The 26,159-nt window shown below is 37.3% G+C and overlaps 1 protein-coding gene across 12 annotated transcripts in view; it reads right to left on the bottom strand.

Annotated features, from left to right (window-relative positions):
* The window catches only part of Pard3 (par-3 family cell polarity regulator), a 635,367-nt gene that overhangs the window by 325,377 nt on the left and 283,831 nt on the right, over positions 1 to 26,159 (bottom strand). For all 12 annotated transcript variants that reach the window (XM_069990667.1, XM_069990655.1, XM_069990656.1 and 9 more), the window contains exons 4-5: positions 23,923 to 24,101; positions 4,356 to 4,487 (exon numbers count right to left, since the gene is read on the bottom strand). In XM_069990667.1, the coding sequence (XP_069846768.1) occupies positions 4,356 to 4,487; positions 23,923 to 24,101 (311 nt within the window). The remainder of the gene's footprint in view (positions 1 to 4,355; positions 4,488 to 23,922; positions 24,102 to 26,159) is intronic.

The raw sequence follows: 26,159 nt of genomic DNA, 5'->3' as shown, positions 1-26,159 counted from the left end.
TCCTGCCTCCTGTTCTATGGAATTTATTAGTTTCAATAAAGGGTGAGGAGATGAGAACAAAGTCAGCTTATGGCCCATTATCTGCCAATATTAAATTACAGTCAATGCAAAGTCAGAGAAATAGTAATGGCTACAAGGATGGCAGAACTACCTGTAATCTCAGCTGAATGGAAAGCTGTGAGACAAGAGGATCAATTGACCCCAAAGATGGAGACCTGCAAGACCCTGTTGCAAAACAATTGCAACAATAAAAAAGAAACTAATTGCATCAGGTAATATAATTCTATAAGTCTGTTAAAGCAATTGTGTTTGAGTAAGTTAGGAGGTGTAGCTCAAGCCACACCAGCCTAGCAAGCATAAAGATCTGACTTCAAAACCTAGTACTGCACACTACTACACATAGACGTGCACCCACACAAGGTTTAGGATTGTGCTGGATTCATGAAAAAATTCAAATGTGCCTGTAGTATTCCAGTAGGCTTAATTTTTAGGTACTTATTAAATAATTGTGATTAATGGGAGGCTGAAAAATTGATTTTCCTTAATTCTTGGTACGGTAGGCATTTTCCTACCAACCTTGTATGTGGCAGGTCCTCTTTTCCAGAACAAACTTCATTTCTTACATGGGCATTCTATTTTCATGTATATTCTCTTTAAGATTTTTGAACATTTTTTAGAGTCCTGTTTTCAGACAGCGTGTAGATTAACAAGCTAACTTTTTCATTTACTCAGAAGAGATCTGTATTTAACCAACTATAAGATTAGATACAGTTTATAAGTTTCCTATTTTTAATTCTGCTAACAAACTTTTTGTGTGTATGTGTGTGGTCCTAGAGCTTGAGCTCAGGGCCTGGGCATTCTCCCTGAGCTTTTGCTCAAAGCTAGTGCTTTACTACTTTAAGCCACAGCTCCACTTCCAGTTTTCTGTGATTGGAGATAAGAGTCTCAGACTTTCCTGCCAAGGCTGGCTTTGAGCCATGATCCTCCTGAGTAGCTAGGATTACAGGCATGAGCCACCAGTGCTCAGACTAATGAACATTATAAAAAGGTCTTGAATTTTTTTTGTTGTTTAGTAGTACTAAGAATTTGAACTCAGAGATTTATGTCTCCAGCCCTGTTTTTCACTGATTATTATAGGGTATATTCTCAATTACTAGGTGCTTGTCTGAACAATACATTGACATTAACATCACCTGTCTAGCTTGGACAGGTGATGTTAATGGACAGCAAGTCTTGCGTACCTTATTTTCTTGTCTGCCAGAATGCCCTGGATTGAGATCTTCCCAATTTTAGCATTTACATATGGCTTGGAATTGACTGGTGAGAGCCACTGTACCCAGCTATGGGTTGAGAAGGGGTGTCTCAAGTTTTTCTGCCCAGACTGGCATTTTCAGATTTAGGATTGCTAGGATTGCAGGCATTTGCTGTCAGCACCCAGAAGGACGTTGAACTTTTAGAAACACTATTCATCATGAAAATTAAGGCTTTTTGTTTTGTTTCCTGAGGATCAGACTCAACATTTCAGAAGCAAGAAAACTTTTTCAAAGTAATACAAAAAAAACATCTAGTTTTCAAATGGTTCATGTTTCTTCTGAGATCTCTCAGAAATAGGAAGATATAAAGATTGACATAAGAATAATATGTTCTCTGAAAGACACTGAGCTCTCTTGATCCCAAAGAATTGGATTCAAGATTGAGCTACAGGATATTCTGAGCAAGGTAAAGTCAACATTGAAAGCAAGAGCACTATTGCTGGAAGTCATGGAGATGCTTCCCCAATGCTTCAATTCCTTTCCTTTTACAGAAGGAAAACACACCAACACCATGACAGAGGGCAAGAAGCTGCACATTCCCTTTGAGCTAACCCCATAAAACCCAGCATACCCTTGGTTTCTGGAGGGAACTGCTAGCTCAGCACTCCTAAGCACTCCCTCTGTCCTTGCTGATTCCATTCACAAAGCTGGTACAGTCATAATTGCCATCAAAACCCAGAGATGATGAGCAACAAGCAATCCAGTAGGAAACAGAGCAAAAACAAAACCACTGGAGGCATATCAAACCTACAATGCTCTTGACCTCTTCAGCACAGATGGCATCACTAAAGGTGCACAGCCATCAGTTCTATTCCAACGAGCCTATAAGAGGTGCATAAGAACTGTTTCCTGCTGAGAAACAGACACTTTAGAGGCTGAATAAAAACTGGGCCCCACTTTGCACCCATGTCTTTGATCTGAGCCTTTCTCCCCTACAATTATTTTGCAACCCCCTTGGATTCCATGAAGGACAGAATCCTGTTCTTTGTCTATAAACCTCATGTCCATATGCCTACAAAGGCTGAAGGTATGTTGTAGCTGCCACATAATAAATCTCCTTTCTCTGCCTTCATTTCGTCTCTTTATTTGGCATGTAGAGTGAGGGTGCTGGATCATATACGAAGAATCCCAGGGGTTTAGACCCAGTGTCTAATATATTGAGAGTCTAAGACCACATTGCCAAGATATATACCATACAAAATATTCTTTAATCTGTGAGATACCATCTTTTAGGTTATATTTTATTTTAATTATTATTATTTTGTTGCTGTTGGTGGTGGTGGTGGTGGTGGTGGTGATCGTGGGGCCTGAACTCTGGGCCTGGGCGCTGTCCCTCAGCTCTTCAGCTCAAGGCTAGCGCTCTACCACTTGAGCCACAGCACCACTTCTGGCTTTTTCTGCTTATGTGGTGCTGAGGAATTGAACTCAGGGCCTCATGCATGCAAGGCAAGCACTCTACCACTGAGTCACCTTCCCATACCTGGGTTATATTTTAATAGCAAAACTAAGAAGAAAAAAAAAACCTCAGATGAGACATTAAGTCATTAAAGACACAGGGAATAGTTAACTGAAACTATAACTCAGTTAAGACAATTAATGCTTCCCTCTGGTGGAAAAAAAAGGGGGAAGGGATTTAATTTTGTTTGTGTGCTACCAGTCTCTGATTTCACTCTACCTGGTCATTCTGCTAATAAGAAATCATAAGAGGGGCTGGGCACTAGTGGCCCATGCCTATAATCCTAGCTACTGAGGAGGCTGAGCTCTGAGGATCATGATTTAAAGCCAGCCCAGGCACAGGAAAGTCTGTGAGACTCTTATTTTCAATTAACCACTAAAAAGCCCAAACTGGAGCTTGGTTCAAATGATAAAGTGCTGACCTTGAACATAAAAAGCTTTAAGACAGTACCCAAGCCCTGAGTTCCAGCCCTAAGACCAACACCAAAAAAATGAGGAGGGGAAAGGAAGGAGGTAGTAGTAGGAGACGGGAGGGGACAATAGAAGAGGGCGGGGGAGAGGGAGAGGAAGAGGGACAGTGACAGGGACTGGAAGAAGGAGAGGGAGAGGGATGGAACAGGATAGGACAGGAGGAAAAAGAATGAGAGGCTTCTACTTTTCCAGATGTAGAGTCTCATGCATACCAAACAGTGAACTTGTCATTTTTAACCACTGGTAAAGGAAGTTTTTTTCTGGACTCAGAAATCAACTACCTAATGTTGTCTATACTGAGAGACTTAAAAAAACAAAGACTTCTCAATGCAACCTCTTTAGTTTAATGATAAATTATTTTGTGGCACAAATTACCAAAAAAAATCCTTAAAACAAAATCATTTACAACTGCAATTGTAAAAGATTTATCTTTATAGTTAAATGTGTGATATTTTAGAAACCCTGGGCTAATTTTTTTCCTTCAAATATTGCAATAAAAAATGCCATATAGAGCACATTTAGCTAACTGCTGGTGGTCACCACCCCTCCATCTTGTTTAACAGCCCAGGTAGTATTCAGTGAAGGAAGAAAAACTTGAAAGCACTGGGCTTCAGAGGTTAAGCTGCACTAGTACTTTTACCAGACCTAAAATAAGTCCTTGACATTTATGGAGGGTAAGTACCCAAACCTGACAAAATAATCTAAGTTCTGAAACAATACTATAGTACACATTTCTCTCATCAAGTCAAGTCAGGCAGAACAGAGTTTTCATTTGCTTTCCACATCTTTGACTGATGTAATCATTTAAAGAAGAGTCAAAGCCTGTAAAACCTAATCACCAATTGCACCCCCTACTAGCAAGTCTCTATCTCTAGCATCAAAGTCCAATGTCACAATTCTTCATAAAAATTGCCTGCAGATACAACTACTCATTAGAAATCTTCCATTAGGGGCTCAGCAGAACAATATTCGTAATTTAGGTTCTACAAACTGAAATACGCAGCCTGTAACTGAACTAAAATTTGTTAGTATAAATGACCTTGAAATATTAGGACAATGACATGTGAGACAAGATGATATAACAATGATGTGTGTACAAGGACACAAGTATGTTACCTGTTCTTGCTTCTCCAGCCATTTGTCCACCATTGGGTGACTGGCACTCAGAGAGGATCGGGCATTGTCTCTCTGAAATTGGTTAGACCAGGTACTAGTATCCCGTGGGAGACTTCTGTAGTTCTCATCTTTCTATGTAAAAAGAAACAGAAAAGTGACTTGTAAAGAAACAGACTTTGCAAATTAATACCTGGATTTTCTAAAGTATCAGAAAAATTATTCTATTTATTTAAAATATTTTCTCAAGTCTGAACAAAACAGCTGATTTAAGGACATTCCACCAAAATTACACCTCGAAATGTAGTCATGTGCTGAGAACAGAAAAGTCTAATGCCTATAGCAAGAAAGAGGGCCACACTTGTAATATATACAAACTGGCCAAACATTTGCTAATTTAACAATCCTACTCAAATCAGTTTTTGTAATCAAGTGTGTAAAAAAATCCTAAACAACATTTTAATTTCTCAGGCATAGCATTTTCTCCTATATATTGTTCTTTCTGATATCATAATTATGTCTTGAGACAGCTTCAGTAGTTTACCTAAAATGTTGAAAACAAAGAAGATTGAATATGTTTGCTTCTTCCTTAAATTCTTGTAATTTTGTAACTTTGAGAGGAGGGTTTAAGACTTGCAGGGCTGGGTTGTTTTTGTTGTTTGTTTTTGCCTCTTTCACAAGTTATATGATTAACTAACATCAATAAAAATGCTGGCTTGTCAGGCTAGGAAAAGTGCTGCTGGCCACTTGGGGACATGAAGACAGGAGTGAGAAAAAGGGAACTGTTAAAATGGTGGGCATAACAGTGGCTGATAACACATGGCTCAATCATGATGCATTTCATTTCCATACTGCCTTGGATTCCTGCTCAAATGCTTCTTCCCATAAGGCTCAAGGTGTCTATTCCACAAATGAAAAGAGCTGAGGTGGTGCATGTACAAGCCATCAAACAATCAGTGTAGAACACAAGTAAGGAGATGCGGGAGGAGCCCCGTACTACCAAAATAAAGTCCTCCAAGAGGACTCATTGGATTTGTCTTTGGGGCTTCTCTCCTAACAGGGAGTCTCATTATTTTTATTTCACTTTCAAATAAACTTGCTCTGTCTGCTATAAACACTTCCCTGTCTTTGTATTCTTTAATAAGGGGAGAAAAAACAAATCCATCCTCCAGGACAGCATCAGGAAGATCATGGTCCAAGATCAGCCTGACAACATTAGGAAGCTCCTGAAAAGCAAACTAAATGTAGAAGAGCTGAGGGTATAGCTTACATGGTAGAGCACTGCGCTGGGCGCCGGTGGCTCACGCCTGCAACCCTAGCTACTCAGGAGACTTGAGACCTGAGGAGCATGGTTCAAAGCCAGCCTGGGCAGAAAGTCCACATGACTCTCATGGTAGAGCCTTTAGCAAAAGAGCACAGGGACAGTACCCAGACCCTAAGTTCAAGCCCCAGGACTATGGTGGGGGGGGGGGGTAACCTGTCTAGTAAGTTTGAGGCCCTGAGTTCAATCCCAAGTACTATCAAAAATACTTCACTCTGATATGGTTATGACAAGTGGTATCTCTTTTTGTTTTGCAGTCATGGTGCATGAACTCAGGGCCTGTGCACTGTCCCCTGAGCTCTTTGCTCAAGGCTAATACTCTACCACTTTGAGCCACAGCTCCACTTCCAATTTTCTGGTGGTTAATTGGAGGTAAGAATTTCACAAACATTCCTGCCCAGCTAGTTTTGAACTGCCATTCTCAGATCTCAATCTTCTGAGTAGTAAGAATTACAGATGAGAGCCACCAGCACCTGGCCAAATGATATCTTTATATAAATATTATTAACTAAGTTTTTAATACTTCCTAGATTATCAAGTGATACTAGATGCTTCTCTCAACATATAAATAAAAACAAATTACTTTGACTCTTGAGCTTTAAACTTATTTTCAATTTCTGAAAAGAAAGGATAAATATAAGATTAATAGGGGAGAGAAATTTTAGCTCAATAACTAAATGTAAATTATCTCCAACACGAAATAAATTAAAAATTTTACCTTCAGTTCAACCACTTCTAGATGTGTGCCAAATTAACCAAAACATAATATTCTCCTTAATAACTTTTTAAAGAGTAATCTGGCTATAAATTCCATGCACATAAATTATTCATATTATTCATTCCTTAAACTATATTAGTGCCAAATGATATAAAAACAAAACAGATTTATAATAGGAAAATACCATACAGAACTGAGCTGTAGACAGAATTTTATTTCCTCTTCCTGAATGATGAGCTCTACCAAAGAATAAAGCAAACATAAACTCATAGTCTTGGATCTATGCCAATACTGAGACAGATAAAAATAAAAACAAAAAATTAAAAATGCCTATCAATAAAAACTTTGACATAGAACTTCATGAACTTTAAGAATCAGTCAGTAAAAAATAAAATTTTCCTTTAAACTCAGGAGGTGAAATAAACATCAGTAGCAAGGATTTTTCACTATTAAAAGTCTGTATGTTTCTAGTCACTGCAATGAAAAAATGCTGAACTGGAACATGACTGCAAGGGCAAAAGAAAACACAGACAAAGGAATGAGGAGCTGAACTTGTTGGAGAAAATATGGTGAAAGTCTAAGGAAAGGAATGGAATAAAGGTAAACTCTGAGATTCTCCAGATCTCAAAATTTTAAGGCCTTTTCATTTAAATGAGAACTTCAAGATAAGGCACACTGTGTTTTGCACCATAATCCATAAACACACTGACAAGAAATTCAAATAATAAAGGTTAGATAAATTTATTAATGATAGAACATCTTTCAATGCCTGAGAAAACAAGAGAAACTCTAAATGAAGTAAAAAGAAGAAGAAGAAAACAAGTACAATTTTTAATGTCATGTATTGTGGGGCTGCCACCGGTGTGGGTCCTGGCTTTTATAAAGCTCATTTCTCACCATCTGAGGTGATAATTATACTAGCTCCTTACTCAAAAATTAAATCACTAAAAAGCCTCTCCAGTCTTTTCAGGAAGCAATGTATAGAGAGACCCCAGCAGTGCCGCCACTTGCTGAAGGACGTTTGGCTTTTCAGAAAAATGCCAAAGAGTCTTAGTAGAATCCATACTTTTTAAAAATAGAAAAATCATTATTTTTAACTCCCAAAGAAATAAAGAATTCAAAGATAATCAATGAATGTTAAAAATGTTAGGCAAAAAAGTATTAGGAAACCTGGATATCATACAATGATACATTAGCACTTGAGAGGAAAATGGTATCTTCAGAATGAATAGATCAGATGCTGTGAATGTTTCAGGCTTTCACTGTCTGAAATTCATTCTGCTCTCCTAGTACTGTCATTTTTCCTATTCCCATAAGCAATCACCACTGGCTCCATCTGTGAATGGTTAGTACCATCTCCTGTACAAACTCAAATCCTTCCACCCCCAAGGAAGGCAGTGCTCACCAATACTAAGGATTATCTGAAATCCATAATCTGAGTTTCCAGGAGGATGTCCAAAGACCTCTTATAACTTAATGGAAAATAAAACCCATCTCTGATCAATGCATAAACTTACTTATTCAGAATCCTATTCCTCTCTCCCTTCCCTCTTAACCCCCAAGGTTACCATGCCAAGTTTTGTTCAGTCAATATCCTCTGCCAAGAGAATCTACTTCAGGAAAAACTCATCCCTCACTGAAACTAACATGGTCATTCTGAACACTGGCTCTGGCTTTATTCTTTCACAATGTTCAACGCCCACTGCCTGGCAGAACACACATTTTGTAAAAGGTATGTTCATATCATACTTGCAGTAAACACAGTAGGTGTACCAGAGAGGCACACAGACTATTGTGCTCACTGTGCCCCATGCCTCTTCACCTTCATTCTTCCTGTTTCTGTGCTAGATTTCCAATAACATTCCTTCTATGGAAAAACTGACCATTCTTCAAAGCCAGGTCAATGGCATCCTCTCTAAGGAGCATTCCCTGTTTATCAGCAGACCAAATCATGCATTTCTTAACACCATATTCTAATTTTACTTAATTATATATTTACTTTAATTGTATATTTAATTATAGTCATAACCTGTAATTTAAACTTTTAATTGGTAGTTCCACTATCACAGTTAAGTCTGGATAGGGATAGCCATTCACCTTTAAACCCAAACACTTAACACAGCAGGCTATACTACTAGGGATAGGTTCTTCTTGAATATTTTTATGCTCTGGTTTTTATACAGTTTCAGAAAATAAGGATCATTAAAGGAATACTTCAAACAGGAACCAACACAAACGAGTAAAATGCATTTCTACTGAAATTGAATGACTGAACTTCTACATTTATTATATAAGATGCATAGCACTGACATGCCTATTACAATTGAATGTCACACCTATAGTATACAATGTCTGTGGCAAATGTGATTATTTCTAATTACATCTAAAATTAGTGTGCTACTTTTCCATTTAAGCCAATTACAACATGCAATTCATACAGCAGGGTACCACAGAACAATTATATTAAGGGAGATAATGGGCCTGTCTTTTTTGTACTGTACCTGAAAAATTCTATAATTTTGTATTTGTACAATCAGCTTTCAGGAGTTAATGGGTAAGAAAAATAAAACTGACATTACTCCCTCTAAATAAAATAGTTATCCTAATTCATAGTGAAAAAAATGAATCCATATATTAATTCACATGTAATGACTAGTAAATTACAGTAATTTTAAATCATTATTAAAGTTGAAAATATATTTTAATCGCTATGCAACATATACATGCAGTATTTTTTCTACTTTACAATTTTGTGCTCAGATACTCATCACTTTTTAGTAAATATATTCTGCTTTTAAATTAGAAAATATTTGTTTTGGGTAATAAAACTTTACCATGTAAGACTATAAGTGCACTAACTTATGGCTCATACTATATTGTAAATCAGTGAAAAAATTAAATCAAATATATTTTCTATTTCATACTTCATAACTTAAAGATAGAAAAGCAACCTATCAATTTTTATTGTCAGTCACATTTTTGCAATAAGTAAGAAGGTCTACAGTAAGTTAGAGAATGTGATTTAAACTGTGTCATTCCACCATCAAATCACAAAATTCTACACATGAGTAAACAGCAAAGCAAAAGCAGAAACCCTTTTCTTTAGAGGTTTGAAAGTTTATCAAACCAGGTGTTAATGGATCATTCCTGTAATCCTAGCTACTCAGGAGGCTGAGATCTGAGGACTGGAGTTCAAAGCCAGCCTGGGCAAGAAAGTCTGTACTCATCTCTTATTTCCAATTAATCACCAAAAATTCAGAGATAGAGCTCAAGAGGCAGAGCACTAGCCTTGTGCAAAAAAGCTTATGGGCAGCCAGAAAGGAAGGAAGGAAAGAAAGGAAAGAAAGAAAGAAAGAAAGAAAGAAAGAAAGAAAGAAAGAAAGAAAGAAAGAAAGAAAGAAAGAAAGAAAGAAAGAAAGAAAGAAAGAAAGAAAGAAAGAAAGAAAGAAAGAAAGAAAGAAAGAAAGAAAGAAAGAAAGAAAGAAAGAAAGAAAGAAAGAAAGAAAGAAAGAAAGAAAGAAAGAAAGAAAGAAAGAAAGGAAGGAAGGAAGGGAGGGAAGGAGGGAGGGAGGGAGGGAGGGAGGGAGGGAGGGAGGGAGGGAGGAAGGAAGGAAGGAAGGGAGGGAGAGAGAGGGAGGGAGGGAGAGAGAGAGAGAGAGAGAGAGGAAGGAAGGAAGAAAGAAAGACTACTCTGTCAGGGTTGTGATCAGTTCATTGCTGATGTAACACCAGCATTCAGGAAGTGGAGGCAGAAGAACCCTAAGTTCAAGGCTAGTATGGTCTGTATAATGAGCTTGAGGCCACTCTGGGTTATGGTGAGACTATAACTAACTTAATTAATTAAATCAGTGGTGCCAATATCCTAATGACCTACTAAATAATAATAATAAACTTAATGGCTGTTAAATTTGCTAAAACATAAGAAAATTCATTTCAGAAAAGTCAGCACTTTATCTAAAAGGACTTTGTAAAAAACATCCTCTATGGTGTTAATCTCCTCCTCGATCCCTTGGTAGGTTGGTTTATCTCCTTAGTGCTCTCATTTTCTCTCCCTGTCCAATTACCATGCCTCTCTTTCTCTCTCTCTCTCTCAATTATAATAATCTTCATTTAGGAAGCTGTCCCTCAATCAGCCAGGCAGCTTTGGAAATGAGGAAAACTCTCCCTCTTGCCAGGAAAAAACAAAAGAAAACAAAAAGCAGATATTCGTGCTGTGATCAGGGATTTTCCTTATCATTGAAATGTACCACCACTTCATCAGGTATCAAAAAGCCACTCAGTCTGGGAAATGCATATTAACTTGCTGCTCCCAAGAAGCAAGATTCTGGCTATGGAGTCAAAGTCTTCCAGGTTACTTCCGACCCTCCCCCTCCCAAAGCCAATTACAAATCAGGAAGAAATCATACAGACACCACCCAAAGCCTGGACATTGAAGCTTATTCCTGGCAGACCAAACTGAGACTACAAGACTTTATCCCCCAGAAACAGCTATTTAGCTGATTGGTCAGATTTCCTGGCAAGCCTACATCCTTTGCTGTAAAAACCAGAACTATTTCATGATTATTATAGATGTAAGGGACATTTCTATGTTAGCATAGCAACACAACTACGTCTCCACTTTCCTTCAGTGGAATTCCAAACACTCTTTCCAAAAATCATGAAGAATCACACCATATTTTGAAACATAAAATGATCCATGCATATAAATTTCACGTTTGCACCCTCTATGCATCATATGGTTTCAAATACTCCCATGTGATGTGAAAATTTCACATGTGTGACATTTTTCAGCACTGCAATTGTGATAAAAGAAAATTCAATTTTCCACTTCATCATTTCTCCAAGAAATAATACACAAAGAACAGAGGAAACTATTTTCAGGATATTTAACCTGAAATTATGGGACTGAAGTAAGATTATTAATTATAATTTAGGATAATATTCTTCTAAAAAATTATATGAAACCTACTAAAGTCATCAGATGTTTAATGTAGCAACATCTTTCCAGTCTTCTGGGTCACAGTTTATTCTTTTGTGCCACCTGATGGCTACCCCTGTACATGACCTTAAAAGCAACCACAAGGTCAAAGCTCACCAGAAAATAACTGTAAAATGCTCTGTAAATAAAACTATTGTAAATGTATTTTCTGACCTTTAAATCACCTTCTACAAAGTGAATGAGGAAGGAAAGAAAGAGAGGAAAGACAAAAAGAACCTCTCAACCTGAGAGGGAACAGAGGAAAAATAAATGGACTTACCCACCAAAAAAGAGCAGAAAGTCAGGCAGTCTCTATCAGTTTGAACTTATTACATGCCCATTAAGGTTTTTGTTTGCTGTTTTTTTTTGTTTTTGTTTTTGTTTTGCTTGTTGTTGTCACAATCCCCAATTCCTGGGGCTAGTACTCAGGTCCTAGGTGCTATCCCTGAGCTCTTTTTACTTAAAAAGTTATTATTCTATCATTTGACCCAAAATTCTACTTCTGGTTGTTTTGGTAGGTTATTGAAAACAAGAGCATCATGGACTTTCCTTCCTGGGCTGTCTTTGAAATACAATCCTTAGATCTCATGCACCTGAGTCTAAGATTACAAGTATGAGCCAAGAACTCCAGGCACTATTAGTGTATTTTTTAAATAACAAAAGAAAGAATTTTATTGCAAATCATTTTTTATTTCAGTTGTTGTTTTTCCCCAGATTTGGGAATATTTGCATATCCATGAGATATCCTGAGAAGAGGAATGAAGGCTAAACATCAATTACTTGTGTTCCATATGCACCTAATACACATACATGAAGATTATTTTATACAACATTTTAGTAATTTTCCAATTGTGGTACAATAATGGTATTAAAATGATTCAAATTTTTAAACATTTTAGGCTTTAGATTTCATATTGGAGATGTTCTGTTTGTATTTGCCATAATTTACCCTAGAAACATAGCACAAACTGTTCTCTTTTAAAATGGAGGAGCTGTTCAAGAATTAAAGCACCAAATTTTTGCAAAGAAAAGTCAAGAAAGAACTCAAGGCCCTGAGTTCAAGTGCCAATAGTGTCAACTCCCTCCCCCCCAAGTCCTCCTTATCTGTAGTTTAGCTTTCTAAGGTTTTAGTTACTCATTGGCCACCAGACCAAAATTACAGTGGAAAACGGAGTATTACAGAAATAACCAACTAAGTTCTAATTTGAACAACATTCTAAGGGATGATGAAAGAGATGATGAAATAGTGTCTTACCATTCTGTTCCTCTGTCCCAACCAGAATGTATATCATCCCTTTGTATAGTAATCCTCACTGTACATACAACACAGCCTGCCCATTGGTCAGATCTATCAGATCAGCTGACAGGGTATCATACTGCTAAAGTTCAAGGGATCTTATTTCACTTAATAATAGTCCCAAAGTACTAAAGTAAGGGTGGCCTGCAATTCAAATAAGCTAAGACAAGTAGACAAACCACCTTAAACTGAAAAGGTGAAAGTTTTCAACTTAATAAAGAAAAAAGAATCATGGACTAGGGTTGCTCACATCAATGGTGGGTGTGAATCTTCTATTCACAAAATCATGCAGAAAGAAAAATACATTGGTGCTCATTTTGCTATTATACTTCAAACTACAAAAGTCAGCCTGACCAATTAGTTAAGACAGAAACACGTACTGAATTATAAAGGTTCCATATGTAAGGGTTGGAGAAAGCAGATCTCCCCCATGGTTGTTCAGTCAGAAGAGTTTATTTGAGAGAGCCAAACTGCTGGCCCGCACCAGAAGGAGGTGTGCAGAGAGAGCAATTATACAGGGGAAGGATAGGAGGAGATGTAACTGCAGCCAATATGAAGGGACCTGGGAGCCTGGGATCCTCCCAGATTCTGGGAGAACTTCTCCTGGTAGTCTTACACTAAGAGAGAACAAAGGTCAGACCTAAGGGCCATATTATCTTGTTGTTGTTTCCTTTAGTACTACAGTTTGAACTCAAGACTCCATGCTTGTTAAGAAAGTGCTCTACCATTTAAACCACACCTATAACCCATACTATCTAAAATTTATGGCACAGATAAAAAAACTTGGGACTATAGCCTCTGTTAATAAGAGGCATTGAAGAGAAAAAGGAAAGAATAAGTGTTTATGACTTGTTTCACACAGGAGGATAACACAAGGAAGAAAACATATCAAAGGTACACATGATTTTATAAAACAATGGATCTGTGGTTGTTAGTGATACACACACACACACACACACACACACACACACACACACACACACACACACACACACACACTGCTGTAGAAATTATAAAGGAAAATACTGACTCTGTAATGCTTCAAATTTTTAAACACAAAAAGGCCAAAATGCAAGAATTCTGACACAAACGTTTACCATAGCACCTCTATAGCTTCAGTTTTATGAGTAATGAGTATCTTATTTTCTTTTTTGGGAGGGGGGGTGGGGGGTGGTCCGGTCATGGGGCCTGAACTCTGGGCCTGGGCGCTGTCCCTCAGCTCTTCAGCTCAAGGCTAGTGTTCTACCACTTGAGCCACAGCACCACTTCTGGCTTTTTTTTTCTTTTTTTGCTTATGTGGTGCTGAGGAATCGAACCCAGGGCCTCAGGCATGCAAGGCAAGTGCTCTACCACTGAGCCACCTTCCCAGCCCCAAGTATCTTATTTTCTAAACCATTATTTTAACTTTCTTCTTAAATGGACATTAACATTTGCTGAAAATCAAGTAAATTAATTAACCAATTCCATTAATAGCAAATAAATTAAAATATGCTAGCCTATACACATCAAATTTGGATGGGATTTTTTTTCCTCTGAATTTCTATATTATCTATAGTTCTAAAAACATCCAGTCTGAAAATCCTAACCTTTTGATTCCCACATGCACAAAAGACTTTTTAGTCTTTATGGCAGAGGCTCAGTCACTTGTAGTGTATACAATTACATTTAGTTCAATGAGAAACTCAAGAACTCCCACATGCAACTCCACATATTGATGATGGAACTCTAGTAAGTTACTAGTCATTTGAGAATTACAATTAAGTTTGCAAACAAGTTTCCTGATACATAGTGAGTCTTTCCAGTTTGTTCATGACAAAATAAACTCCCAATCTACAATCTGGCCATCCTCTTGATAATGGTCTCTATGAAGAGATGAGTCCTATCAGGCATCAACTAATATCAATATAGACCATGGCTATTTACACTGGTTCTTCAGTTATTATCCAATAATATAATCATTTGTTTAATAAAGTGTTTCTGAACTATGTATATAGATATTAAAAAGTCTGAGTACATCATTTCTCAACAATAGTAACATATTACCAACCCAAGATTAGGAGAAACAGAAAAGTTGGAATGAGAAGGGACTGTAATAAGTTAACTTAAACCAATTATTATAAGTGCTGGTAGCGCACTCCTGTAATACTAGCTACTCAGGAAGCTGAGATCTGAGGACCATAGTTTAAAGCCAACACAAGTGGGAAAGTCCTTGAGACTTTGAGCTGTAATATAGACTTGAAAAGTCTTAACAATAAATTATCCTTGCTGTTATATTCATCTTTTTTAGTTACTTAAAAATGTACAGGAAAATATGACAAAGCATAATAATTATAAAGTGTTTTGTAGTGTGAAATATTCAACTAAATAGATATTGGTGATATATAACCTCTGCAAGTATGTTAGTAGATAGCCTATTTAAGTACGAGATTTATGTAACTATTAGGTGGCACAGATGGAACTCAGAACCTCACAAATGGTAGGCAAGGATGCTTCTACTGGACTACAAGCTAGCCCATGATCCAGAAGTTAAAGCTAGACAATCTGGGTTCATATTACAACTGTATCAGGTAACAACTGGCTTAATAGTAGATGTTATTTAAATTGAGCAAGTGAGGCTCTACCTGCTCATCAAGAAAGTGAGACTATCTTCAGAAGTGATTAAATGAGATATAATGTGTAACATACCAAGTATATGGCAAGTTACAGTGACTGAGAATAACAAATACTTGGGACATGGCTACTATCCCATTAAAATATGAAAGCTTCAAAAACAGAGATAACATAAAGATAAAATAGACTGCACTGTTATGAAAATGTGTAATGTTCTTCAAAAGGTCCATATATGAAGACTGGTGGCTCACACCTATAATTCTAGCTACTCAGAAGGCTAAGATCTGAAGATCACAAATTGTATTCAGCCTAGGTTGACAAATCTGAGAGGCTCTTATCTTTAATTAACTAGCAAAAAGCCAGAAATGGAGACATGGCTCTCAAGTGATAAGAGCATCAGCCTTGAGTGAAAAGCTGAAGGACAGCACAATGCCCTGAGTACAGGCCACTGTACTGGCACATACACACACTACTAAAAGCTTAATTCCCAGAGTGGTATTACTGTGGAAGTGAGGTATTTCAGAACTTCTTGACCTTACAGAAGGCGTTGCTTGAAAGGGATCGTGGGGTCTGGCTCTGGCCCCTGCTCCACTGTGGTTAGCTCCATCACTGATTCTCACTATGTGGCTCAGTAGATGTGCCCTCACCTGATACTCAAATCAATGGATGAGTGCAGCAAAAAAAAAAAAAAAAAAAAAAAAAAGCTTTCCTCTTTGAGATAGTTAATTATAAAAATTAGTAGTGGTTAGGTGAGATTAAGGGAAGAAAGATAAATGAGGAGGAAAAGGGAGGGAAAATGTAGTTAAAAGAATTAATGTATATCCTACAATAAAAACAGTGAGGAAAAGAAAGGGGTGGGTTGAGCAAGATGGGTGAGAAGGCTGAAAGGGTGACACTGACCAACACACTGGATATTATATATCCATATATATATATATATTATATAATATATATATATATATATATATATATATATATACCAGTCATATTCGTAAAGTGCTGTGTGGATTGGCACCTCCTTTGTACCACAACTTGGATAATAAAAATATTTTTCAACTGTGAGGCTAATACAAACGGAAACTATTTCAACCCCCAAATTGCAAAATTCTTTTCTTGAAATGCATTCTCTACAGGCAGCCTAGATTACAAGGGTACCAGTAATACATGGGAATTAAAACTAAAGATGTTCAAAGCTGGAAGAGCTAGAATGCAAATGCCAGGTGCTCCAGACCCAAACAATTCCATTTGATACTTTCTTGTTAACCACAGGACCCAAACTAGCTAGATTTAACCCCATGACAAAACATAGGTAAGTTTATAAGTTAACTTATAAAATCCAATTGAAAAACACTATATGGGATGAAAAACAATTTTTTAAGTGTATAAAGGTTTTTGTGAATTTTGATCAGTATAATTTAATCAATGTGGATCCTTTGGTGTATGCCTGTAAGAAAAACATATGTAGCATATTCCTTTCCCTCTCTCTATTGTATGTAACGTGAAGGTTCTCAATAAAGATTCCAACTTTTAGATTTATATTCCTGGAGTGGTTTGTGAACTCTAAAAATATCACATCCAGGCTCAAATAAGAATATTCTCAATAGCACCTCAAGATTTTATAACACTGAACACAAATCATAATATTTAAAGCACATGAAGGGAGATTATATTGCTAAGTGTGGCACAGAAATAAATGAGACTAGGTTATTAACAGTGCAAACTAGGTGAGCTTGGCACTCAAAGTTGGTCTAGTATAGTAATGATTATAACACTTACCGACTCCAAGTCCAAAAATGCACTGCATTCAATTTAAGGTCTTTTAATATGCAAAAGAGAAAGGTGGAATTTATAGTTTTAGAGATCCTTAACAGGAAATACAAATTTTATAGTGGAGCAGGCTAGTATCTAGGTCTCAGCTGGATATCCCTTGAAGCTAATGCTCCAGAAAATTAAACACAGCTATAAGTCTGTCACAGAGGCAGCCCATGGTTCTAAATGATCTCAGTTCATCTCTGAATACTTACTCTAAATACTTGCAAGTATGCTTGGCTCACAAATAAGAAAAAAACAAAAAACAGCTGGTCAAGGGTACCAGTATAAATATGACAACTGGCCTGCCTTATAAATAAGGAAGATAAATTAAGAGAATCAGAGACCAAAAAGTGAGGGAACAAAGAAATAAATGATAAATAGTAAATAGATGAATATCACTTTATGGTTAGGATACCAATAAATAATGAAGCAAGCAACTTTTGAAGCAAGTAGTTAAACGATCTTGCAATAATTATTAATCTACTATATACTTATCAATGGTAAACATTTTCTCACACTCAGGAAAGTAAGAAGTAGGCATCTCCTAGAGGTGCCACTTGTAAGAGGTGCCATTGGTGGCCTTATACAGTACGTAATAGTGTGATATGGGCACCATGACCACAGGTATTCAAGCACACATTATATTTTAAGCTGGAGAGTGAGCTGGTGACAGAAATACGGTGGCCATTGCTTCTGTCTAAAAGAGTTATTTCTAATTTTACTTTTGTATGGGTAGGAAGTTTCAATGCATCATGAAGAAAAGCGGAATGTCACAAAACCAAACACCAAATATATGACTCTATTCTGCTATGATTAAAAATACACCTAAAATGATATGTAAAAATAACCATTCTATTCTTATTTCCTTTCTGTTCTGTTTGTTATTTTTTTCTTGTGGTTGTTGTTTTTGAGAAAAGGCCTCATTCTCTAATTCTTCTGCCTTTGTTTCCCAAGTGTTGTACTATGGTGTGTACCACCAAGCCCAGCTCTTAACATTTTTTACATTTCAGTAAGACCTGATATAAGAACTGAGCCCAGGAATCAACAGAGAAGTGTCACTCACTCACACACATCACATCTCCTGTGTGTGTGTGTGTGTGTGTGTGTGTGTGTGTGTGTGTGTGTCTGTGTGTCTGTGTGTGTCTGTGTGTGTCTGTGTGTGTGTGTGTGTCTGTGTGTCTGTGTCTGTGTGTCTGTGTGTCTGTGTATTTAGTGTTTTAGAAGTCCACAGGTAATTTAATCATATTCATACAGAACCATTAAATTATATAGGAAGACAGTAGGTTCTGGAATTCAGAAACAGTTCCAATTGCTTTGTGTTCTTGATGTTGTATACATCAGAAAACTCCACACTTGGTTGTTCAAGAATTTAAACAAAACAATTACCAGTGACTTTTAAAACATTCATCTCCTTGATCAAGTAAGTCTACTCCAAGAACCCAGTCTAAGAAAATAATGAGAGATGTCAACATAAATTGATATATAAGAATATTCTCTGAAGGGCACTTGAAAAGGTTACTTAGAAGAGCAAACAGAACTGGCAAAAATATAAATGTCAAACAACAGAAAACCAGCAAATAAAGATAATAAGCACCAATTCTAAAAAGCTCACTACACGATAGGACATTTTGCAAGCTGTCAATATTTATCAGAAATAGGAAAAGTCAATACCACAGAAATTAAGATAATTAGTTGAAATTAAACTATACTACTGGCTTTGTCTGATAGTAGCAGTGACAGCCCGTATCTATAGGGAGCTGAGTTCCTCAGAAGTCCTAGAGCAAATACATCAAAATGTCAATACCACTCCTCTTCAAGATTATAAATGACTTACCTTCTTTTTTGGTACCTTTCATTACTTGGTAAGTGAAAAAGTAGAAGTAGTAGTGTTTATCAGGGAAAAAAAGTTTGTTCTTAGTACTTAAAAATATACAATAAGAAATGTTTATACAAATAATTTTCTAGGCAGGAGGTACAGCTCAGTGATATAAAGCATGTGTGAGGCCCTAGATTCCATCTCCAGGATGGAAAAAAAAAAAAAAAAAGCTTCTAAAGTTTTCCAACTTCTAATCGGGAAGAAAAAGAGATGACAAAGGCATAATTAAGAAAATATCTCTTCTAGAGGATGCGTGGGGTCAGGGGCACTGGAAAGATACCAAAGATGCCAAGCATCTACATCTAACAGTAATGAGCAAGCCAGGGGGTGAGAAGTATTCAAAGGTCTCTAAGAAATGTTTTAAAAAAGAAAAAGAGTTAATGATACCAAAACAGTATGTTTTTGTTACCACTTTCCCTAAACAGGTAAGAATGTTTCTTGGAACTGGGTTTAAACTTTTTGAGATGTAGGGGCAGGGAAATAACTCAGAAAAGCAACACCTGTTGTTATAGGAGAAAGAACAATGTTTTTTGACAACTCCACAGTGAAAAGAGTGTAGCTTTTATCCTGGGATCCTCCCAGAAGCTGTTCTGGATGGAATAAGTCAAAGGCTCCCACATTCTTGTTTATTTAGCCTTTTTAGTCAGAGCAATATTGGTTAATGAAAATGACCAAAGATGAGAGGGAGTATGAATTACATATTCACTAACTGCATGTGAAACTGCATGTGAAATTTCAAATGAAAATAAATACAATATCTAACCAAGTGCTGTAAGTGGCTCACATTTGTAAAACTAGTGACTTGGGAGGCTGAGATCTAAAGCTAGCTCCAGCACACAAATCCTGAAATTCTTATCTCCAATTAACCACCCCTAGAAGTGGAGGTGTGGTACAAGAATGTAAAGCACCAGCCATGCATGGAAAAAGCCGAGCAAGAACACAAGCCAGTACCCTAGTACTGACATAATAAATGAATGAATGAGTGAATGAATGATGGGATACAATTTGGAACATATTGTTTTAGAAATTATTACATTTTCACCACAAAAGTTTGCTCTATTTGGAGTAGTATCTCATGTAGCCATTTCACTACATATAACTATATACATGTATAGCACACAGAAAGGGGAATGTACAATGAATTAATCTTTTGAATATTCTTTTGCTTAATTTTTCAAATATTGCTCTCATTTAAATGATATGCTGTTACAATTTTATTCTGAAAGATCAACTGATAAAATGTTACCATAAGGCTGGGAATGTGGTTTAGTAGTAGAGTGCTTGCCTAGCAAGGCCTGGGTTCTATTCTTTGGTACCATATAAACAAAAATATAAGTAAAAATTTTTAAAATGTTACCATATTTTCAGTTATAAAACCTGCCCATCTTTTCAATCTTCAGAAAAGAAAAGAGAGGAAGCATACTTTGCTTACTGAGACACACATTAGATATTGTTATTCCTGTTGAGTCTATGTGAGCTCAGCTATACTGGGCAATTTCATGATACCAATTTTTATATGTAGTGGTTTTGTCTTTCTACATAAAATCATAGATGCAAACTGGTTCTAGTAAGTGAATGTTCTTGAGCAATGCATTTATATAATTAAATGGTTTCCCATCTTTCATACTGAATAAGGGAAATAAGTAGTTTAATATAATGTTAGTAATCAATTAAAATCCTTTTTTTCTGAGCAGAACAGTTCCATTCTGAGAAAAGTGAACACAGAATGCTTGTGCTCTACTGTGCTGTGGTCCAGCGCCACAAATGAAAAGTACAGTCTTCACCCTAAACACAGAGACATCATCTCATACCCTCTGAAGCTAAGAGATGCAGACAGGCTAGTGGCCCTTAAATTAGAGACTCCAAGGCTTCTATGGGCTTCTGAATTTCTTTACACATGCTATAATATGCTTTTATTTTATTTAATGAGATGTGAAAAAGATGGGAGCCTTGCTTTTTCGAAGTTCTTTGGGATATTATTTGCAGCATTTCTTGGCTACCTTGTTCAGCTCTCTGAACATATGAACATTTTTCATATTTTGTGGACAGTACCTTTTTAAAAGCTGAATTTTATGTGTATGGATGTTAGTACAGGAGTTTAAACTCAGGGCATTGCACTGTCATTTGGCTTCTTTGCTCAAGGCTGAGCTCTACCACTTGAGCCACACTTCCACTTCAAGCTTTTTGCTTGTTAAAGATAAGAGTCTCTATGATTTGTCTGCTTTAGCTGGTTTTGAATCACAATCCTAACATCTCAGCCTCCTGAGTAGCTAGGATTACAGGTGTGAGCCACCAGCTCACATAACAAAAATGTCCAACACTGCAGAACTATAAACCAACTTACACACACTCTAGACAATGAAATAGTTCATATTCTCTATGCGTATTCTCTGCAAAATTCACAAATGAGGAAATCACTGTGATGGGAGAAATGTGGAAGTAATTGGGATGTGAACACAGACACAGCACAATACTGAATACTGGCTGTTGCTGGGTATTGAAGTCATAGATAATTTTGTTTTATAAAACACAGGTAAGAATCTGGGTACAACCTGGATTCTGCTTATCCAGATTCAATAGCCAAAAAAATTTTTTTTGCAGTACTGGGATCTGACCTGAAAACTACACACCTGCTAGGCAGTTGTTATATTCCTGAGCCATGCCCCAGCCCATTTTTTTGGTTTTAATTGTTTTATGGATATATCTCAAAGTTTTGCCCGAGGCCCATCTTAGACTATAGTCCTCCTCACTGGACAAGCACAGCTTATTTGTTGGGATGGGGACACTAGCTATTTGTCCTGACTGGCCTCAAACTGTGCTCCTACCTATCTTTGCCAGTATAGCTAGGATTATAGGCCTGAACCACCAGACCCAGCCTAAATAGCATGAGACTTTAAAAGTGGTAATGAAAATGGAGTTTCCTGGCCTGTTGTCACTGGCAGCATTTCTTGGTTCAGTGTCCAGCTTTCCAGGTGAATTGAGGCAAGTTGAGCACACCTAAAGACAGCATGCTGGAGGCCTAGTGGGCAGTTTCTAGTGTACTGCAGCCTCATCTGTGCACAGAGGCATGTCAAATGTGTACAACTACAGTTTTCAAAGTGCAAATTCCCCACCTACAGCCATGCATGCTCTACAAGCCATTCCAAAAAAGTAATAAACAGTTACTAAGTCCTTTCATGTCTGAAATACATTTTATTGTAAAAGCAGATCTATATACTGCAAAGCAGTTGTTCATAAATCTACAATAAAAATATTACAAGAGATTGAGGTTAACAGTTAAAACCCAAATTCAAAACATTCAGAGATTAGCTAGTTTTTTTAATATCTATCTGCCTATCTACCATCTATCCATCTATCCACTCACCCACCTAATCTATTGCTTGCCTGCCTGCCTGCCTTCCTGCCTGCCTATTTGTCTGTCTGTCATGGGAATCATACAGTGAGTCTTTTGCAGACCAGGCAAGATCTCTCCCATTGATCTATCTAGCTATCCCAATTCTTCAAAATGTATATAAACTGTGTAAATTTTTTGCTTGAACTAATAGACAAGCGCTTGTTGAAATAAAAAAAACAAAGCTACAAGAAATATTACATAGGCTTTTTTGCATGGAGGCAACAGACATATCTAAACAATATAGAGCTATATCTATTCTAACACTTTTTCTCACTGCATACTGCGCTAAATTTCTGGCAACACTGAAAAATATTTGTTAATTCATAAAATAGATGTTTACTGAGCAACTATTCTACAGATTCAGCAATGAAATGGCTAACATAGTTTAAAAGACTGAAGTATAATGCACTAGGAGAATAAGGATTTCTATACCAAGAGATAATAAACAGCATTAGAAAGCCAATTCATAATGGAGATTATGTCAGCTAAAGTTTATTTATTTGGACTAAATAAATCAGGTCAAAACTCAAATAAGTTGGGTCAAAGAAGCAAACTGTATTAGGAATAAACAGCATGGTTCCATTCTGAAAGGAAACTTAGAAGGGATAAAACGATGAATTAATCAATCAGAATAAAGTACCAGAAAGTCAGCTTTCATACTTAGGGGACACAGGTTGTAAGTTCTTTACTATGCCTCCTAAGCCAATATGAATCTTTGCCTAGGATGAAAACACTGTTTACATACAGAAAGCAAATAGAAGACTTGCCTTTGAATGAGGTAACAAAACCACAAATAGAAAAAGGACTCTGTGGGCGGGGAGGATTGGGGGGGGGGCGGGGAGAGGATAAGAAGGGATGGGAAGGGGAAACAAAGGAGGAGGCTACAATGCTTGATAAGAAATGTACTCATTATCTTGCCCATGTAATTGTAACTCCTCTGTACAGTATTTTCACAATAAAAAAAATCTGAGAAAAAAAAGAAAATATTGGAGGTTATTACAGATATTCTGTGATCAAACTACATTTTTTGTTAAAAAAAATTTCTACTCAGGAAGCCAAGATGAAATGATGTGTGTGTGTGTGTGTGTGTGTGTGTGTGTGTGTGTGTGTGTGTGTGTGTGTACTATTTAATCTTCTAATGAAAAACTGCATTACACAATCATCCATGAGATTAAAGTTTTAAATAAACAAAAATTTTCTTCCTTTAAAAAAAAAAGAAAAAAAGAAAAAGGACTCTGTGGAAGATGTATTCCATACCGAACATTTTCTTTTGAGAGGTCTAGAGTGTGGCTCAGTGGTAGAGTGCTTACAAATATGTTTGAGGCCTTGGGTTCTATCACCAGAGCCAGAGGGGGACAATAGTTCCTTTTAAAGCATAGGACTATATTGTGAATTCACGGAATAAAAGAGGTTATCAGAACTCTGCTGGGAGAGCTGGTAAACAACACAGGGCCACAATGCAGATGCGTGAGGAACGCATGGGGCATTTAGCCATAGCCACTCATCACCCACACCAAGACAACAGCAGATGTAAAGGGCAGAAGACGCAAGCCGAAGTGGTTACCTTCCTGTCACAGGCTTTGGGACTACCAGCGGTGTTCTGCTTGAGGAAGCCAGCTGTTGTTGACCAGCGGGTGGGGTTTTTTCTTGAGGGTTCTTCAGAGGAAAAATTATTATCACTGACAGAAGTTGAGAGGCCAAGTAAAGCTGGGTCACTGCTCCGACGAACATGAAGAGGCATATCTGCAAACATAAAGACAGTATCACATTTAAAATTAGACTCTGAAGTCTAAAAGCTAGGCTAGAATAGATATAATTAAATCCCAAGGATTACAGAACAGTTTTTTTTTTTAAAGAAAGAAAAGAAAAAAGTGGGCTAATACTGTAAATACAAGCCTGGTACCAATGACTCCTGCGGTGTAATCCTAGCTTCTCAGAAGGCTGAGGTATAAGGATCACAGTTCAAAGCTATCCCAGGAAGACTCATCTCCCATCAGCCAGGAAAAAAGACAGAAGTGAAGGTGTGGCTCAAGCAATAAGAATAAGAGCCTTTAATTAAAAAGCTAAGCAAGACCCTGTACCAACACACACACACACACACACACACATACATATTCTAAATACAAACCCCAGAGGTTCCTTTAAAACACTCAATGGCAAATTGGGGTGCTTGTGCTTGTATTTGGACTTCTCTACTGACACTGTCTAGGATAAAGCAAGTATCTTAAGCTGTCCTCTGTCTTGAGTCTTTTCTCACTGGGACAACAATAAAATAATAAGGTTATTATGAGACCTGAATGAGATTACAGGACCTCTAATCAATATAGAATACAGACAGGCATACTGATTGTATCATCCCAGTATTTCTTTCTTTTCTTTCTTTCTTTTTCTTTTTTTTTTTTTTTTTTTTTTTTTTTTTTTGCCAGTCCTGGCTCTTGAATTCAGGGCCTAGGAACTGTCCCTGAGCTTCTTCTGCTCAAGGCTAGCACTCTACCACCTGAGCCACAGTGCCACTTCTGGCTTTTTCTATGTATGTGATACTGAAGAATTGAACCCAGGGTTTCATGCATGCTAGGCAAGCACTTTACCACTGAGCCACTTTGCCAGCCCTCATCCCAGTATTTCTAACTAGCATCATGTATCTTATGGAAGATAAGAATCAAAACTAAGCAACTATCCAAATTTCCCCTAACCTTTAAGCTGTAATAAATGAATGAATAATAAAGAATATAGAAAATGTTTGCTAGTTGACTAAAGCATCCTGTTCTTGAATAGAATGCTCCTTTTGCTCAATAAAGTATTATAAAAAGTATGGAATACAAGCACATTTGTTATCCTTAAGATAATCTTGAAACTAATGTGTGACTGTGCAGGTATTTTTTCTCATATATTCACTGACACAGTACGAGAAGGTATTTTAGCAACTGTGATCACATAGAATCTGCCTGCACCTGCTATAACAAAGTCAACACAGACATTTGTGTTAGACAGCATCATGATATAGCCAAGGAGAAACACAACTCCAAATAACAGACAGAAGAATAAAGATGCACAAGCATGCAACAACAGAACAGATCCTAAATCCCCACTCATGGTATGAGAAGTCAAAAACTGTATTGATGTAGAGAATGGTTTGTTTTCCAAAACTAGGTTAAGTTGAATACTTAGTTTATTTATTTATTTTTATTTTTGCCCATCCTGGGGCTTGAACTTTGGGCCTGGGCACTGTCCCTGCACTTCTTTTGCTCAAAGCTAGCGCTCTACCACTTGAGCCACAGCACCACTTTCAGGTTTTTCTGTGTAGTCTATTGGAGATAAGAGGCTCATGGATTTTCCTGCCCAGTTAGCTTCAAACTGTGATTCTCAGATCTCAGCATGAGCTAGGATTACAGACATGAGCCACCAGTGCCCCGCTAAACATTTATTTTAAAAGAACAGCTCTGACAGTTTTTAACCATGAAACAATAAACTTATCCTAGATTGATGCCTCAGTCAGTAGTGGTGTGGATACAAGACTCTTTTTTGGGGGGGAAGGGAGGGTCAATTGTGGATCTTGAGCCCTGGGCCTGGGTGCTGTCCCTGAGCTCTTCATCTCAAGGCTAGCACTCTACCACTTGAGTCAGAGCGCCACTTCCAACTGTGCTTTTGTGGTGCTGAGGAATCAAACCCAGGGCCTCATGCATCCAAGGCAAGCACTCTACCACTGAGCCACCTTCCCAGCCCTGATACATAGACTCTTAAGGATGGAAAAGATGGTTTGTTCACAGACTATCAATCCAGCATCCCCCAATGAGGAAATGA

Source organism: Dipodomys merriami, unplaced genomic scaffold (genome assembly GCF_024711535.1).
Source record: "Dipodomys merriami isolate MVZ:Mamm:240054 unplaced genomic scaffold, mDipMer1.0.p SCAF_4, whole genome shotgun sequence".
NCBI lineage: Eukaryota > Metazoa > Chordata > Mammalia > Rodentia > Heteromyidae > Dipodomys > Dipodomys merriami.
The sequence above is the reverse complement of the archived record's forward strand: the minus strand, read 5'-3'. Positions and strand labels throughout refer to the sequence as shown.